The 17,178-nt window shown below is 40.7% G+C and overlaps 1 protein-coding gene across 1 annotated transcript; it reads right to left on the bottom strand.

Moving 5' to 3' along the window:
- Positions 1-285: 285 nt before the first annotated feature.
- Positions 286-15,274, bottom strand: calml4b (calmodulin-like 4b). Its single transcript, XM_071905475.2, has 7 exons — positions 15,164-15,274; positions 12,919-12,999; positions 12,802-12,832; positions 6,631-6,771; positions 774-962; positions 506-576; positions 286-447 (listed from the first exon to the last, which is right to left on the bottom strand). Exons 1-7 carry the CDS (start codon positions 15,272-15,274, stop codon positions 286-288), a joined length of 786 nt encoding a protein of 261 aa, XP_071761576.1.
- Positions 15,275-17,178: the final 1,904 nt, after the last annotated feature.

The raw sequence follows: 17,178 nt of genomic DNA, 5'->3' as shown, positions 1-17,178 counted from the left end.
CTGACTGGCTGCTTTCATCAGCTGTTACAAACCCAAAGAGATTGTAATGCACATTAACATCCAGCAGGTGGCAGGAAACCCTCATGCAGCTCCTGCTGAACTCAGATCTGAACTCAGATCTGATCTGAACTCTTTCATCTGTTTTTAATGTTTTCTCACAGCAGCTGATGATGAACCTTCAGTTTCACTAATCATCTTTCTGAAGCTTTCAGCAGCTTCAGGTTATATCACTTAACATTGACTGACGTTCAGGATGTTCTAAATGTTCAGGATGTTCTAAATGTTCTAAATGTTCTGGATGTTCTGGATGTTCTGGATGTTCTGGATGTTCAGGATGTTCTGGATGTTCAGGATGTTCTGGATGTTCTGGATGTTCAGGATGTTCTGGATGTTCTGGATGTTCTGGTTGGTCTGGATGTTCAGGATGTTCAGGATGTTCAGGATGTTCTGGATGTTCAGGATGTTCTGGATGTTCTGGTTGTCAGTGTTTGGCCGGCCGGCTCACCGCCTCGGCAAACTGCTGGTAGTGGATTCTGCCGTCGGCTCCAACGCCCGCCTCCTGCAGCAGCTCGTCCACTGAGAGAGGAGGACAGAGCTGTCAATCAAACTGGGACACATCAGCTGTTACGGCTTAGTGATCTGATGCTGCGTGAGAATTTAGAAGATAAAACATGATGAGAGCCTCAGCTGGGGAATTTAACTCTCTGCCCCCCCTCCTGGTCGGTCAGTCCACCCCCCCCTCATCCTCCTGGTCGGTCACCCCCCCCCCTCACCCTCCTGGTCGGTGAGTTTCTCCCCCAGCCCGGTCAGTTTGGCTCGGAGCTCGGACGCCAGGATGAAGCCTTTCTGCTCCTTGTCGGCCATCTTGAACGCCTGCAGGATCTCCCGCTCCGGCGCCTCCTGCTGCCGCTGCCGGTGCATGATGGTCAGGAAGGTGGAGAAGTCGAGCTCGCCCCCCCGATCTGAGGAGGAGACGAACACAAACACATCTTCAGCTGAATGGACCCACATTCACTGTTCAAACCAGATGAAACTTTATTGATCCTGCGGGGAAATCAGGGAAGAAACACAAGAAACTACACACAGAATATAAAATCAGTCACACAAACAGTAAAGCAATGAAATAGAATATAAAAAGACTGTAAACAGTTATATAAGTGTTACATCAGCGCGTGCTGGTGACAGTATAAACATGTTCAGTGGAAGTGTGAGCAGTTCATTACAGTTGCAACTGCGTACTGAAATATGAATGTAATAAACGAAATAACGTAATGGAATTTAAAATATAAGTGTGTATACAGTAAGAAACAGTGAAACCATTAAGAAAGCATAATTAATATTCAGGATATAACAGTGAGGGAAATATGTGTCACAACTCCAGTTCCATCCACCAGAGGGCGCCAAACTGGACTTCCAACTACCAGCCTGATCTGCACCTGCACACCTGATTCCATTCTTCTCATCAGTCTACACACCTGATCCTCAGCACTCCCCTACATGCATTTACCTGTCACCCCAGTTACTTAGTTTATCTGCCTCTCTGTATCCTGTAGCTGTCTGCCTGCCTGCCTGCTTGCTGGAATAAATCAGCATTGTTGACTCCTACTACCTGTCTCCACTTCTTCTCCTGGGTCCTGGTTGCTTGCCTGACAATATGTGAATTTAAAGCAACATTTATGATGTGCAAACATGCATCATATTCATGTTAACAAGCCACGGAAGGTATATACACATACATACATTATATATACTGTATGTATATATGTATACTGTATATGTACAGTATATATGCACTATACATATATACATATACTATACATATACAGACAGTAAAGACAGTAAAGTCTAGTCAAACATGAATCTCCAGTCTTCAGTCTGCTGGTTCTTTGATCTGACAGTTTTGCTGTGTTACGTTTAATTTATTCAGATCCTTTTTTCTTTGCTGTATCAGTTTATCTCATACTGTTTCCCCTCATTTGTTTCATCTAATGTAATCTAATGTAATCTATTGTAATGTGATGTAATCTGATAGGCTGCAGCAGTGTAGCGTCTGTCGGGTCTCAGCAGGCGCTTCACTAACATCTGATCTGAAACATGAAGAGAGATCCAGCTACTTCCTGGATTAGACTGGCTGACCAATCCCACAATGCACCCTGCTCCCAGTGTTCCCACATACATACATGCAGAGTACACATAAAATAACAGCACAGCTATTATAAAGGCCAGCCTATAGAAATGTGTTTCAGACGCTGCTTAACACTTAAAGTGAAGGCAAGGCAAACTTTATTTATATAGCACATTTCATACACAAGGCAAATACAATGTGCTTCACATAAAACAGAAATAATACATACACACTCCACAACTACTTAAAATGACATTAAAAAAGAAAGAAAGAAAGATATTGAGCAGTGACTCTCACACTGGTGACAGCTCTGGTCAGCCAGTATCAAATTAAGTGTGCCTTACCCCTGAGGATATTCAAAGATAATCACCACCTAAAAGACCTCCCGGAAACACCGGAGCTTCTCTGAGAGTGACTCCCTCAATTTTTCCTCTCAAAAGGAAATCAATTTTAGGATTCTTCGAAGGAGCCTAGAGTCTTTCCAGTGGTCTTACCCCACCCTATAGGCAGGCCCCACAGCCCCTATAGGACTTGTAAATGTTTCTTTACAACAATACACAGATCATCTAAACAATTACAATTATAAACTTCAAGAAATCCTTCAATTCTCAATACAGGTTTGAGGATCCCATCAGAGCGGAGAAACTACTCACCAGAGTTCCTCTAGACTCCCGTTGGGATCCTGTTTGTGATGCCAATTGATGAATAATTTGTATAAAATAGGTAAAACATAAATAAAAGAAATAAATAAAGATAACACCTGTTACATCTACATACAGATGATTTAGCAGAAGGCCACAGAGAAAAGGAATGTTTTGAGTCGACTTTTAAAAGAGCTGATAGTGGGAACATCTCAGTGCTTCTGGAAGTTTATTCCAGTAATTGGGAGCATAATTACTAAAAGCAGCTTCACCTGATTTAGTTTTCACCCTGGGAACAACTAACAGACCGGTCCCAGAGGACCTCAGAGGTCTGGGTGGCTCAGATCCTAGGAGCAGGTCAGAAATGTATTTTGGAGCTAAGCCATTTAGCGCTTTATACACAAGCAGCAGAATTTTAAAATCAATTCTATGGCACACTGGAAGCCAGTGCAGTGACCTAAGAACTGGTGTAATGTGTTCTGTTTTCTTAGTCTTAGTCAGAACTCTGGCAGCATTCTGAATGAGCTGTAACCGCCCAGAGGTTTTTTGGGGAGACCGGAGAGAAGACCACTGCAGTAGTCTAACCTGCTGGTAATGAAAGCATGTATCAGCTTTTCTAAATCAGGTTTTGACATAAGACCCCGTACTTTGGTTATATTTTTAAGATGATAAAAGGCTGATCTTGTAATAGTATTGTAATAGTATACATGTTTGTTAAAATTGAGATCAGCATCCATAATAACACCAAGATTCCTAGTTTGCTCTTTACTCGAGAGACAGGGAGTTAAGGTGAGCCCTAATTTTCTGCCTCTTTTCCTTAGTACCAAAGATAATTAGCTCAGTTTTGTCTTTATTTAGCTGAAGAAAGTTTTGGCACATCCAGTCATTAATTTCCTCAATACACTGAATCAGAAAATCTACAGGACCAAAGTCACTTGAAGAAAGAATATATAGAGCTGAATGTCATCTGCATAATTGTGGTAATGAATGCTATTTTTCTGTATGATATGTCCTAGTGGAAGCATGTAGAGGTTGAATAAAAGAGGGCCAAGGATTGATCCCTGTGGAACTCCACATGTCATACTGACCCTTTCAGAGACAAAGTCACCGATAGACACAAAGTAGTTCCTGCCTTGCAGGTTTTGAACAAATTTAAGGCTGGGCCAGAGAGTCCAATACAATTTTCTAGTCTAATAATACTGTGTGATCAACAGTGTCAAATGCAGCACTAAGATCCAGAAGTACAAGGATAGAAAGCTTGCCTGAATCTGTGTTCATACGAAGATCATTCACAACTCTAATAAGGGCCGTCTCAGCACTATGACGAGGTCTAAATCCTGATTGGAAATGGTCAAAGTGAGCATTTGAAATTAAATAGTTGTTAAGCTGGTTGAAGACAATTTTTTCCAGGAGCTTACTAATAAAAGGGAGATTGGAAATAGGTCTGTAATTACTGATCACAGATCACTGATCGCATCCAGGCAACTCTTCTTTAACAGAGGCTTAATAACAGCAGTTTTCAAAGCATTTGGGAAAACACCAGACAAAAGAGAGCTGTTAACAATTTGCAATAGCTCATTTGCCAAACAGCTAAAAACATTTTTTTTTATGATTTAAAGTTTATTGCCATTTTTCATTTTTTAACATACAAAACACTCAGCACTGAACAGTTCTGAAAAACAATAACTAATATAATAGAAATAAATAATGATAATAATAATAATAGATATGATAAGAGGAAAAATATAAAAAATTAAAAATTAAAAAAAATTTGACAAATAAATAATGAAACAAACATATACTAAAATACACACCAGGGGCACTTAGGATAGCATAAGATATTGAAGGTAAACATACAGATATTGAATACAACATTATTTATCCTTAGAGATATAGATCTGGTATTTTCCCCATTTTAAAATATACTCTTCCCATCTGTCAGTCTTTCTATAGAAAAGTTGTTCATATGAGGCCACCTTTCCCAGTTCTATGAACCACTCCCGCCAAGAGGGAGCTCCTGTCTTCTTCCAACCCCTCAATAAAGTCTGTCTACCCACCATTATGGCAGTTTGGATCAGTTCTGCATTTCCACAGTCTTTCACAGCTAATGGGTCACCCAGCACATATTACCTGGGAGAGAATTCAAAGTCATTGCTAGTGATCTCCTTTATACAATTGTGGACTTGTTCCCAAAAGTCCTGAATCTTAGGGCATTGCCAGAGAGCATGGAGTAATGTACCCTCTGAATTTTGACATTTCCAGCAGTCTGCTGTGTTTTTAAGGCCTAATCGATGTAGTCTAGATGGTGTCCAATAGAAGCGATTGAGGATTTTAAATTGAATGAGTCTTACTTTTATATCCCTTGACAACTTTCTTTGATTTTGGCATATCCTATTCCATTCTAACTCATTAAACAAAAGGTTTAAATCTTTCTCCCAGATAGTCCTTAAAGCTGTTGGAAGTGTAGTAGCCTGGCAAAATATTTTGGAATAGTATTGAGAGGCCTCATGACCCAGTCCAAATATTTGGATGATATCAGAGAGCAGTTTAGATTGCTGAGGGAGTGCTCTTGGAGAGCCACATACTGGATCGAGGGAGACCACACTCCTGGATTAACTCTTCAAAAGATTTCAGTAAATTGTTTTTGAACAGATCTCCAAGTGTCCGAATCCTTTTATTTATCCACACTTTCCACAAGAACGGGGCTCTACCAACACATAACTTCGGGTTAAACCATATGCTTGACTCCGAATTAAGGTGAATGTCTATGTTATGGATCCTAGCTACCTTTTTCCCTATGTCCTGCAGATGAGAAAGGACCGGGTGGGACTGCATCTCAGATGACAATCTAATGGATTAACATGCTAGTGGGGTGAGGGGCAGGCACACATCCCGTTCAATACTTGACCATGGAGGAGTTCTTTCTGGTGGGAGGGACCATTGGGCAGTATGCCGCAGACTAAATGCATAATGATAGAATAACAATTTTGGAAGTCCCATACCCGCTCTGTCCACCGGGAGTTATAGTTTTTCCAAACGCATGCGTGGGCGTTTCCCGTTCCAAAGAAATATGTTGCATATGCGGTCAAATTGCTTGAAATATTTCACAGGAATATGTATGGGGAGAGATTGAAGGGATTGAGCTAAAAACATTTTTAAAAAAGCTTGTGGTCCAGAGAGCGGAGCAGAACAGAAAAGACAAAATCACCTTCAGTTTTAAGTTTGGAACGAGGGAAATCTGAAGAGAACCTGAGGAACCTCACAGTGTTGGAGATCAGTTAGAGCCTCCGCTGCGTTCTGCTCCGACAGAGACAACAGGAAGTTACTGTATCTAATCTAGAAGATGAAAGCATGAACGCTGCGCTCCAGATGCTTGGCTGACAGAACCAGAGCAGCTGATAATCAGCCCAAAGGAAGCATAATGAAACCAAAACAGGTCCAAGGATCGAACCCTGAGGAACTCCACAGAACACAGACCAAGACACAGAACTGACACAGATACAGCAAACCTTCTGTTGGGGGTGGGGCTTGAGCCCAGGAAGACAGACAGACAGACAGACAGGTGTTCAGACAGACAGACAGACAGGTGTTCAGACAGACAGGTGGTCAGACAGACAGAAAGACAGGTGGTCAGACAGACAGGTGGTCAGACAGACAGGTGTTCAGACAGACAGGTGGTCAGACAGACAGGTGTACCTATGCAGTGAGTCATCAGGTGTCTGTGGACCTCGGGGGGGGTGGGGCTTGAGCCCAGACAGACAGACAGGTGTTCAGACAGACAGACAGACAGACAGGTGTTCAGACAGACAGGTGGTCAGACAGACAGGTGTTCAGACAGACAGGTGGTCAGACAGACAGGTGTACCTATGCAGTGAGTCATCAGGTGTCTGTGGACCTCGGGGGGGGTGGGGCTTGAGCCCAGGCAGCGCATCACTGTGATCAGCTGCTGAGCGTCGATCCTGCCGCTCTGCTGCCGGTCGTACAGCGAGAAACACTCCTTATACTCTGCAACACACACACACACACACACACACACACACACACAACCTGCTGCTGAGGGAAAAGTTCACTGTTTGGTTTTTTTGGTATTCCTTCATGTTCACGCTGTCCAGTTCCAGCCAATCAGGGTTTGGAAACAGAAGTCACATGACTCACAAGCAGCTTGTTTATTGGACAGTTTGAACCTGCCATCCTGCAGATCAAATTACTTTGTTCAAATGAACAAAACCAAAGAAGTTTGAATAAACTGTGAATGTTTGTTCAGGTGACCGATGACCTTTGACCTCTGGTGGCAGCGAGAGTCTCAGTCCTGAGAACTGCAACTCCAGCTACAAAAAACCTCCCAAAACAGAAGGGATTATGGGTAGATGGAGACAGAAAGCCTAACAGAACAAAATAAGGGCTGATTACCAATCTGCGTTCTTGTTTCCTCCATGACGCGTTTTACGTGATATCTGACCGCCGAAGCCGATTCCAAAACAAAAGAACGACAGAACGAGCGGACGGGGAACTGATAGAAAACACAGAAGTTTCCTTGCTGACGTCAAAATATCGAGGATGGAGGATGCATCGGATGGAGACCGACGAGAACGAATCGAAAGTCCCAAGATTCATTGCTACAACGGCGAGCGCTGCAGTCTGCAGCTGGAACATGAACAGCTGAGTCGTCATTAATCACAGAGTCCGTCAGAAGCTTCTCTGTATGTTTCTCTGATCAGAAGAACGTCGGGAAGAACGTTCTCCACAAGAACACAAGGATCGACTTGAAGTTCTTGTTTTTGATTATCAGCCGAACTCTGGACTGATGCTCATATTCAGCTACTTCTTCATGTGTTCTTAACTGATAGGAACACCACAGAAGAAGAGACAGACAAGTCCACCATTTTAGATAAAGTTACAGGAAGTGGAGTCAGATTTGATTTTAAGTGGAAAATAAAAATGCAGATTTTAGTGGAATCTGATGATCAAAATGTCTCAATAGAATCAGTTCAGGTTCAGGTCTTCCCATAGATAACCATTGTGTATTGATTAATTCTACGATAAACATATAATCAATCAAACTGCAGCATGTCATCATATCAGACTGGAGCAGATGCCATTTTTTTTTTTGTTCTTTTTTTTATCAGGTTTTTTAGGTAAAACAAAAGGTCATACAGTTTATGATATATTTTAACAAAATTCCATCCCAAAGTACCCTTAGCTTATTGCACCATTACAAATTAGCAATATTTACAATATAGCATATCAAAACAGAAGTTCAATGGTAAGTATAATAAACAATTTATAAACACACACACAAAGCACAAATAAAGGAGAAGGGAAAAAATAAAATAAAAAATAAAAGGGGGGGGAGGGGGTGTTAATAGTTACAAGTTTGAAATGTCTGAGGCATCCATCTTTATACCTGATCCAGAACTGGCCAAATGGTGTAGAGGTTGACACAGCCTCTTTTGTCCAGTTTTCTCTAGGGTCAGATGATGCATATGATCTCTAATCCAGTTCCAATCTTTCTTTCCATTTAAACAATATGAGTCTCCTAGCCATTTTTCCACACAATTTGAATATGGATTCCCAAAAATCGGTTGACTTTGGGCACAGCCAAAACACATGTGATCAAGTGGCTGGTGTTGTTTCACAAAGATCACAAATAGGATCGATATTTGGTGTAAATTTGGCCAGTTTTGCTTTAGACCAATGCAATCTATGTACAATCTTGAATTGTATTACTTGTGTTATGTTTTAAAGAAATTGAAGATGAGTGTATCCTATCTAATGTATCTTGCCATATATCATCAGAAAGTTCTGTATCTAATTCTTCTTCCCATTGGCTTTTTAAACGTGTCAGGGGTTTTAAATTGTAAGAGTTGAGTAGAGTATAGATTATGCCAATAATCTCTTTAGGGTAGGAACTGAGTTCCAAGATTGATTCTAGGAAAGAGCTGGGTGGTAATGATGGAAAGTGAGCAGAATATGAGGATACAAAGCTGCAAAGCTGCAAGTATTTGAAGAAATGAGAATTAGGGATTTTAAATTTGAATCTCAACTGCTCAAATTATGCAAAATTATCATCAACATATAAGTCTTTTAATGTGACTAATCCACTCTTGGCCCAGGTATCGAAGGATCCATCTATAATAGAGGGTTTAAACATATTATTTCTTGCTATAGGGGCGTCGATTGAGAAATTATTAAGTGAAAAGGCTCGTCTGAACTGTGCCCAAACTTTCAAGGAGTGTTTAACCACTGGGTTTATAGAATATCTGTCTAGGTTCAGGTGGTGGGAGCTTGGAACAAAGCAAAGCATGTAAAGAGGCAGGTCCACATGACAAGTTCTCTAATTGTAACCATTTTGGGCCGCTATCATGTGAGGAATTAAGCCAATATAACATAGCGCGTATATTAGCAGCCCAATAATAATATTGAAGGTTGGGTAAAGCTAATCCTCCATGCTGACGGTGTCGCTGTAACATGCTCTTACGTATTCATGGGTTTTTCTTATTCCAGATGAATGAGGATATCAATTTATCCATAAACAGAAAGAAGGATTTTGTCAAAATGATTGGAATACATTGGAACAGGTATAAAAATCTAGGTAGCACGTTCATTTTAATAGTGTTAATTCTACCTCCTAATGATAATGATAATAAGTTCCAACATTCAAAATCTTGTTTCAGAGAATCTATAAATGGGAGTAAATTAGCTTTGTAAAGATGTTTAAAATTATGTGTGATCCAGATTCCCAAATTAAATTTATTTTTACTTATTTTAAAGGGCAATGAACTAAGTATGATCTGTTTAGCCGCAGGGTTAATAGGCATAACTTCACTTTTTTGCGTGTTTATTTTACAGCCTGATATTTTTCCAAATTTATCTAATAAGATAAGTGTTTGTGGCAGGCTGATTAAGGGTTCAGATAAATACAGGAGCATATCATCCGCGTAGAGGGATATTTTATGTTCAGAATTCTTCCTCTGTATACCTTTAATTGAAATGTCGTCACTTAGCACAATTGCTAGTGGTTCAATTGCCAAAGCAAATAGGAGGGGAGACAAAGGGCAACCATGTCTGGTCCCACGACGTAATGAAAAGAAAGAGGATAAATTATTATTTGTACGAGAGAGTAGAGAACCTGAATCCATGATGTAAATTTTGTACACATTTTTTTAGGGTATAGAAGAGATAATCCCACTCCACCCGATCAAATGCTTTCTCAGCATCGAGTGATAAAAGTACCTCTGAAACGTCGGGTGGAGAGGGATTGTAAAGGATATTAAATAATCTATGTATATTAAAAAAAGAATGAAGAACGATTTTTAATAAATCGTAAAATTGTTTCTAAACGGCAGGCTAACATTTTAGCAAGCAACTTACTGTCAACATTCAGTAAGGAAATGGATCGAAATTAACTGCATTCTAGGTTTTTTTTTTTAATCTTTTTTAGGAATTAATGAGATGACCGCCTGTCTCATCATTTCAGGTAGTGAACCAAAGGTAAATGATTCTTCATAAACAGAGAGCAGGATAGGAGCATGTTCGGTGGCAAAGTTTTTAAAGAATTCACTTGGATATCCGTCTGGTCCAGGGGATTTCCCGTTTTGCATGGACTTGGTTGCAATAATAAATTCCTCTCTTGAGAATGGACTTTCTAAATCTGTGGCAGTTTCCTCATCAATTATGGGAGTGTTAAGGCTGGCAAAAAAAAATCAAAGATTCATCGTTACTGGATTCTGAGGTATAAAGCTTTGAATAATACGTATGGAAACATTGATTAATCTCTAAGGGGTCTGTAAGTTTAATACCCATCTCGTTATTTATTGCAAGTATAGATTGATCTGCATTCCTTTGACGTGAGCCAGAATCTTCCCAGTCTTTTCACCATATTAATATTTCTTATGTCTCTGAGGTTTGATTACGTGCTAGATATTCAGTTATCGCAGTTGAGATAAATTTGACAAATCCTTCATTAGAGAGACGCCATGGGCAGGAACTAGAGTGTGTAGTTGGTACATAGAGTCATCAATAATGGAACTACCAATAATGGAGCATGATCCGATATTATTATTGCCTGATATTCACATTCTCTGATTAATGGAAGTAGTTCACTGTCCAGAAAAAAAAGAATCTATACGTGAATATGTTTTATGAACTGGTGAGTAGAGTAGAGTAACATCTAAGTTTAGGGTTTCGGAAGCAAAGCATCAGACATCCCATATGAATTAAGAAACAATTGAATTGCAAGCGCTGCTTTAGATGGAGCCATACTTTTGGGTGAGCTACGATCCAGGGAAGGTGACAGCACACAATTGATATCTCCTCCTAGGATGAGGTGATGTGTATCTATACTAGTTAGACGTGAAAAGAAGCTAATAAAAAACTGCTGTCATCATAATTTGGTGCATATACATTTGCCAGAATGACAGGAGTTTTATTTAATCTGCCTACCACTGTTATGTAACGACCAGCGGAATCTGCCTCAACCAATCATGTTGAGTATGTGAGTCCTAATTTTTTACACTTCACTGGATGGTTTAAGGATTTAACGTTCCAACTCACAAAAGTGACCTGACAACCAACTTATTTATTCGCAAAGTGTGACTTAACCATATTCGGTTGTAGAGGGCATGTAGATATAATGGTATATAATGGACTCAATCTGTTGTACGTATAAAAAGAAGAACCCCTCCACTAATACATTGACACTGTTGTTTTAATTGTTTCCAAGTCGGAACCTAGTACCGCTGTGTTACTTGCGATTTCCATTTTAACCGCTTGTAATTCAGATTTAATGACACCAAATTCCACAGCCAGTGCACTCTTCAGCTCTGTTTGGCTATTTCCACTTTCAGTGAGGACAGTAGCTCAGCTTTCATGTCCGTCGTATCGGTTTGCTCAGCTAGCTGGGACATGTTGCTCGTCGGTCTTGCTAACAGTGGCCTTCCCCGTGTACTTGTATTTACGTAGGTTACTCGCCATTTACATGAAAATAAAAAAGGGAAACCAGTTGGAAAATGTTAGTGGTACTTTAGGTGATTTTCCTGTATCTTATTATTGGTGTAGGGCGCCAAAAAAAGGAGTTAAATCGAATTTTCAGCAGAGCTCACCAAACACACAACCTACCATTATCTGCTTGCTATTGCCCCCAAAAAGATCACAGATCCCATTTTAATAAAAGGACAATATCATCAAACTGATATATAACTGCAGTGTGAAGTCAAATCACAGAACTGAGAGAACAGAAAACATTTCACTGAAACAACACAGCAGCTCATCCATTGAACCAAACACAATCATCTCTCATGAGCATCTCCTCATTACGCTGAAGCCCAGATAGAGTTCAGACCTGGTTCAGACAGTCAGCCTTTGTTTTTAATCACATTAGCAGACGGAGCCGCTGAACAGGAACAAGTGACGCTTCAGAAAACTCTTCTGTCTGATTAAACACAAACAAACTGCAGCATTGCTGCGGTTTGTTATCAATAACCTGATAAAAACAACCTCTAATTCTAAAAGTAATTTATTAATCTTTACTGGTTTCAAACATGACAGAATGACTTCACTGGTCACATCCTGGCAGCACTTACACTACGAAACCAAACCCCTTAACTTGATCCCTAAATGTCCTTCATTTCTCATTACATAAACATTAATTATCCATTAAAAATAACACAGCTTTAAAAAAGTAAGACATTAAGGGATTTTTCATGCCTTTTGTGCAGGTTTACAGGTTATTAATGGAAAGTTCCTGTCACCCTGAATTTTACATTAAATTAGAAAGTAAGCAGTCAAACATTAAGGGGAGTTTAAGGAGGTTTTGATGGGGTCTCCTCCATTAATAACTCCCTTTATATATATTATTAAAGGGTTTTTGCATGAATTCAGGGGTGAATTCATGTAAATGTAACGATTACTGCTTCGTAGAGAATTCATTAATGTTATGTAATGTGATGTAATGTATGAAATCTATTTTTGCATAAAGTCCTGCACTCCAACACACACACACCCTGACCAACACACACAAAGCACTGACTGTCTTACCGTTAATTTGATCTTGAGTCAGGAACTTCGCCTGATGGAGGAAAACAAACGTGATGAAACATGAAAAGCGGAAAACAGTCAAATCTGTCAGACAGCTGATGTCGTCCCATGTCTCACCATGTCGTCCGTCTGCAGCCTGAAGCTTCTGAAGCTTCTGAGCTGAAACTGATCCTGGTCCTGGTCCTGGTCCTGGTCCAGCTGAAACACGAGACGGAGGAGGATCTTGGATATTAAAGGAGAAATCCACCGCTCCTCTTCCTCTGTTCAACATCCAGCACTTATTCAGTGATGAAGAGTCATTTACTTCACTGCTGAACCCACTTTCCCTCAACCTGCCTCTTCTACTGCAGTTAGTGAGTTACTACGTTTCCCACAATGCCTTTCAAAGGAGTGGGAACTTGCATTCAGCTGCTGGTTGTGTTAGAGAGAGAGAGAGAGAGAGAGAGAGAGAGAGAGAGCATAGCAACAACAATGATTTGTGAAGTTAGCTTGATATTGGTTATTTGTTGCTCCATCTTCAGTAACTTGTAAACTTGTAACTTGTAAATAAAGTAAAAGCACATTGATAAATATATTTGTAATTACTGGAAGAGGAAGAACAATTTACAGCCGTTCATTTCAATATTTGAGAAAATATTTTCACTATGCTCCAGTTGGGAAACAAGCTGTTGGAATATTAATGTCTTTATACATAAGAAAAACATTTTCTCATATTGTGGCTGTAAATTGTTCTTCCTCTTCCACTGATCACAAATATATTCATCAATATGCTTTTATTTGTTTGCTTTAGTTACTGAAGGAAAAACAAATATCAACTGAATATCCAACATCAAGCTAACTTCAGATTCTCTCACATGGCTGGATCACATGTTTCAGGATGTGGAAGTTTTCCTTCCAGAAATGTGAATCAGGTTTGATTCATCTCTCTCCTCTCAAACACCAACATCACTTACCATCAGAACCACAAAGAGCAAATTGAAAACACAAGAACATCAGGATGAGACCAATAAAATATAAAACACGACACTTCACTGACTGGAGCTTCATTTAGTTCAGTTTTATCTGTAGTGACATCACAGTGACATCACAGTCAGCAGAAACACTGCATCACTCTGCTGTAACATTAACATCCAGCAGAATATAAAATACAATATACATACAACAGTAAAAAAAAAAAAAAAAACAGTCAATTTTCATACAGGAGAGTTGTGAGTTTGTGTGAAATCCAGCAGTGACATCACAGCATCAATACAGTCTGAGGCTCAGCTAAGCATCTGGTGAGGGATTTAATGTTCACAGTTTATTTCTACAGTTTATTTCTACAGAACATAACTATATTTAATAACAGACTTCTAATTTAGAGGAATCCATAACAGGAAGAACAGTAAAAACTGTTTATAAGGGGAAGAGAAACAGGAAACACATTAAAAATAAATAAATACATAAAATAAGAAAATTAAAAACCTTGATTCAAAAGATGATTCGGACTGTGGAGGGTCGATCCAAAGTCTAAGAGCCATAATGGCAAAGAACCAATCTATAGTCTATATATCTATAATCTATAATCTATAATCTATATATCATCTGATGTGTATACACTGTGTGACGGACCCTACTCCCGGCTGCTGGGTCAGTCTGTCTTGGTGTGTTAAGTGTCTCGCAGGTTCCTGGTAGGCGGAGCCTGTTCCCAGTATATAGACAGAGCCACCATCAGTTCCCTGTGAGAGGCTCCTGGGAGACGGACGCGCTGCAGGGACACTTTCTCCCTGTTCCTGTTGTTTTTTCTCAGTCCACAACAGCACCACACTGCTCTCTCCACACATGCACACACTCACACCACTGACTTTACTGATTACCTCATCCCATAACATTTCATGTATTTTCAGTTGACTTATCAATAAATAATTTGTGTTGCTTTAACTTCTCGTGCCTCTCCCGTTATTAGCCATGGCCTCCGAGCCGGTCGTGACAAATTGGGGCTCATCTTTAAAATAGCTTAAGTTCTAGGTAATTGGTTGCATGCATTTGATGGGGTTCCTCTTTGTGTTGGAACGTGTCCAGGTGGCTTGATTGTAGGGGTTTCCCATGACGCTGGTGTGTGTAGGCCAATCACTGGTTGGGTTGGTACATGCGTCACCTGGAGGCGGGTTCCTAGGGAATTCCCTGTCTTGTTGTATATTGTGTGTGGTTTCTACGAGGCTTTGATTGATATTTAAGGTTGTGGAAAGAGCTTTGTTTTTTTTGCCACGTGAATTTCATGGTCAGTGTTTTTTGGCGTGGAGATTTGTTTGAGTGTTGACATGTTGGTGCATAAATGTATTGGAGCTACAGCTATTTCCCCTGTTAGGCATATCCATGTTACTCCTTTGAGTTTCGTGGGGTTTGTTGTTTTTGTAGTGTTGTGGTGAAAGTAGTTAGAGCTTTGTCTCAGGAGCATGTCCGAGGGGTTGCCAGCTGCTGGTCGCTTGTCCATGCTATCGGTCTTTAGTGCATAAGTACTCGCCGCAAGTAGCCACATGAAGACCAGGGGTGAGGTAGTGTAGTGTTTGGTTAGGCAGATAGAGGGGACGCTCCTGTTTGCCTTTTGGGCATTATTTGCCAGCATGTTGACTATTGCGTTCCATTGGTCCAGGTTTGTAAAATGGCTCGAGTTTTGATTTTTTGATGCTCCATCAGAGGAATTTGTAGAGAGTTGCACAAAGGAAGGGTTAGGGTTAGGGTCAAGGAATTGTTAAACATTGCGGACCATTACACAATTGAAATGAGTGACAAAAGGTTCAAAGATACAGTTAAGTCTATTTTGAAAATTAATTTGTTTGACATGAATGTCTTGTCTGCTAAAGCGGAGAGGTGGACGGTGCTGCTGGGTTGTCTCTGCCATCAATCCAGAGTACTGGGTTATCCTTTGAACAGCAGAAGGAGCTGTTGTTGCTGCAAATGGAATATGAAAAATTAAAGCAACAGGCTGATCTGGAGAGAAAGAGATTCGAAATTGATAAAGAATTGGCTTTTGGAAAAAATGAAATATGACACTGAGCAGGCTAAAATAAGTTTGCAACAGGAAAAGTTGGATTTGATCAGAGTAGGTAAACTGGGCCTAGGTGCTGATCAAGTGTTGGATGGGGATTGTTCTTCACCATCTGACGGCCATTCTTCACATCCTTTTGATTTAATTGGAAATTTGCGCCTAATTCCAAGGTTTAATGAGAAGGACCCTGAAATGTTCTTTTCTCTGTTTGAGAGAGTGGCTAATTCTAGAGACTGGCCTGATGCGGATCGCACCATAATGCAACAGTGCGTAGGCTTATGAGATGGTTCCAGAGGCTTATTGTCAACAGTTTAGGAATGGAAGGAAGGATAAGCAGTTCTATCTTGAGTTTTCACATGATTTGGTGAATAACTTTAATCGTTGGCGCATGACTTCTGATGTGGACACTTTTGATGACTTGTGTGATCTTGTTATCTTGGAGCAGCTTAAAAATTTGGTTCCTGCAACATACATCACTGAGCAGCAGGTAAAAGCAGTTGCAGAAGCAGCCATGCTGGCAGATCAGTATGTCTTGACGCACCAGAGTGATTGGGTAAATGCGCGTGGTGCCGGTGGCCAAAAGGAAGACACACACGGTCGCAGTACTTTCTCGTACACTAGTTCAGTCAGACCTGATGTTGGGTTAGGGTTAGGGTTAGGCTAACCCTAACCCTAACCCTAACCCTTGAAGTGAAAGGGAAAGATTTGCTTTGTTTCCCTTGCAGGATGTAATGAAAAGATGCCTGTTAAAATCCTGCAGGACACAGGTGCTTTGGATTCATTTATCCTGGTGTCAGTTCTTCCTTTTTCAGAGGAGACGGACACTGGTGACGCAGTCTTGGTTCGTGGTATGGGGTTGTCTATCTTGTCTTCTCCGCTGCATAAAATTAATCTCTTTTTGGATTTGGTGCAGGGAGAGGTGTGCATCTGGGTGCGCCCGCCATCGCCGGTGGGAGGAGTCAATGTCATTCTTGGCAATGGGCTGACTGGTGGATGCGTGTGGGCAGACGTGCCATCACCTCCAGTGGTTAATCTGGTCCCTGTGGTTAACAGTGAACCAGATGAAAGTGAGCAAAGTCACATTTAGCAAGGTTAACTGTCAGATGTGCCTCAGCCAAGCATTCAAACAGTGATTGAATGCGCAAAACATGACTGTCCCAACTGTCACTAGACAACCATGTCGTCCAGGGGCGTTCCATAGGCCAAAGGGGGTCATCCCTATGTTCCCTCATCCCTATGTTCCCTCAGCCCTATGTGTTTAGGCAAGGAGCTCGTATGATTGAGGTTAGGGGTTCCAGGGCAGATGAGGTGGTTGGGTTGAGGCATGAGGTCACTGAGGTTAAGGTTAG

The sequence above is a fragment of the Centroberyx gerrardi genome, chromosome 4 (genome assembly GCF_048128805.1).
Source record: "Centroberyx gerrardi isolate f3 chromosome 4, fCenGer3.hap1.cur.20231027, whole genome shotgun sequence".
In the NCBI taxonomy this organism is placed as follows: Eukaryota; Metazoa; Chordata; class Actinopteri; order Beryciformes; family Berycidae; genus Centroberyx; species Centroberyx gerrardi.
Note: the sequence above shows the minus strand (reverse complement) of the source record. Positions and strands in the feature narration are given on the sequence as shown.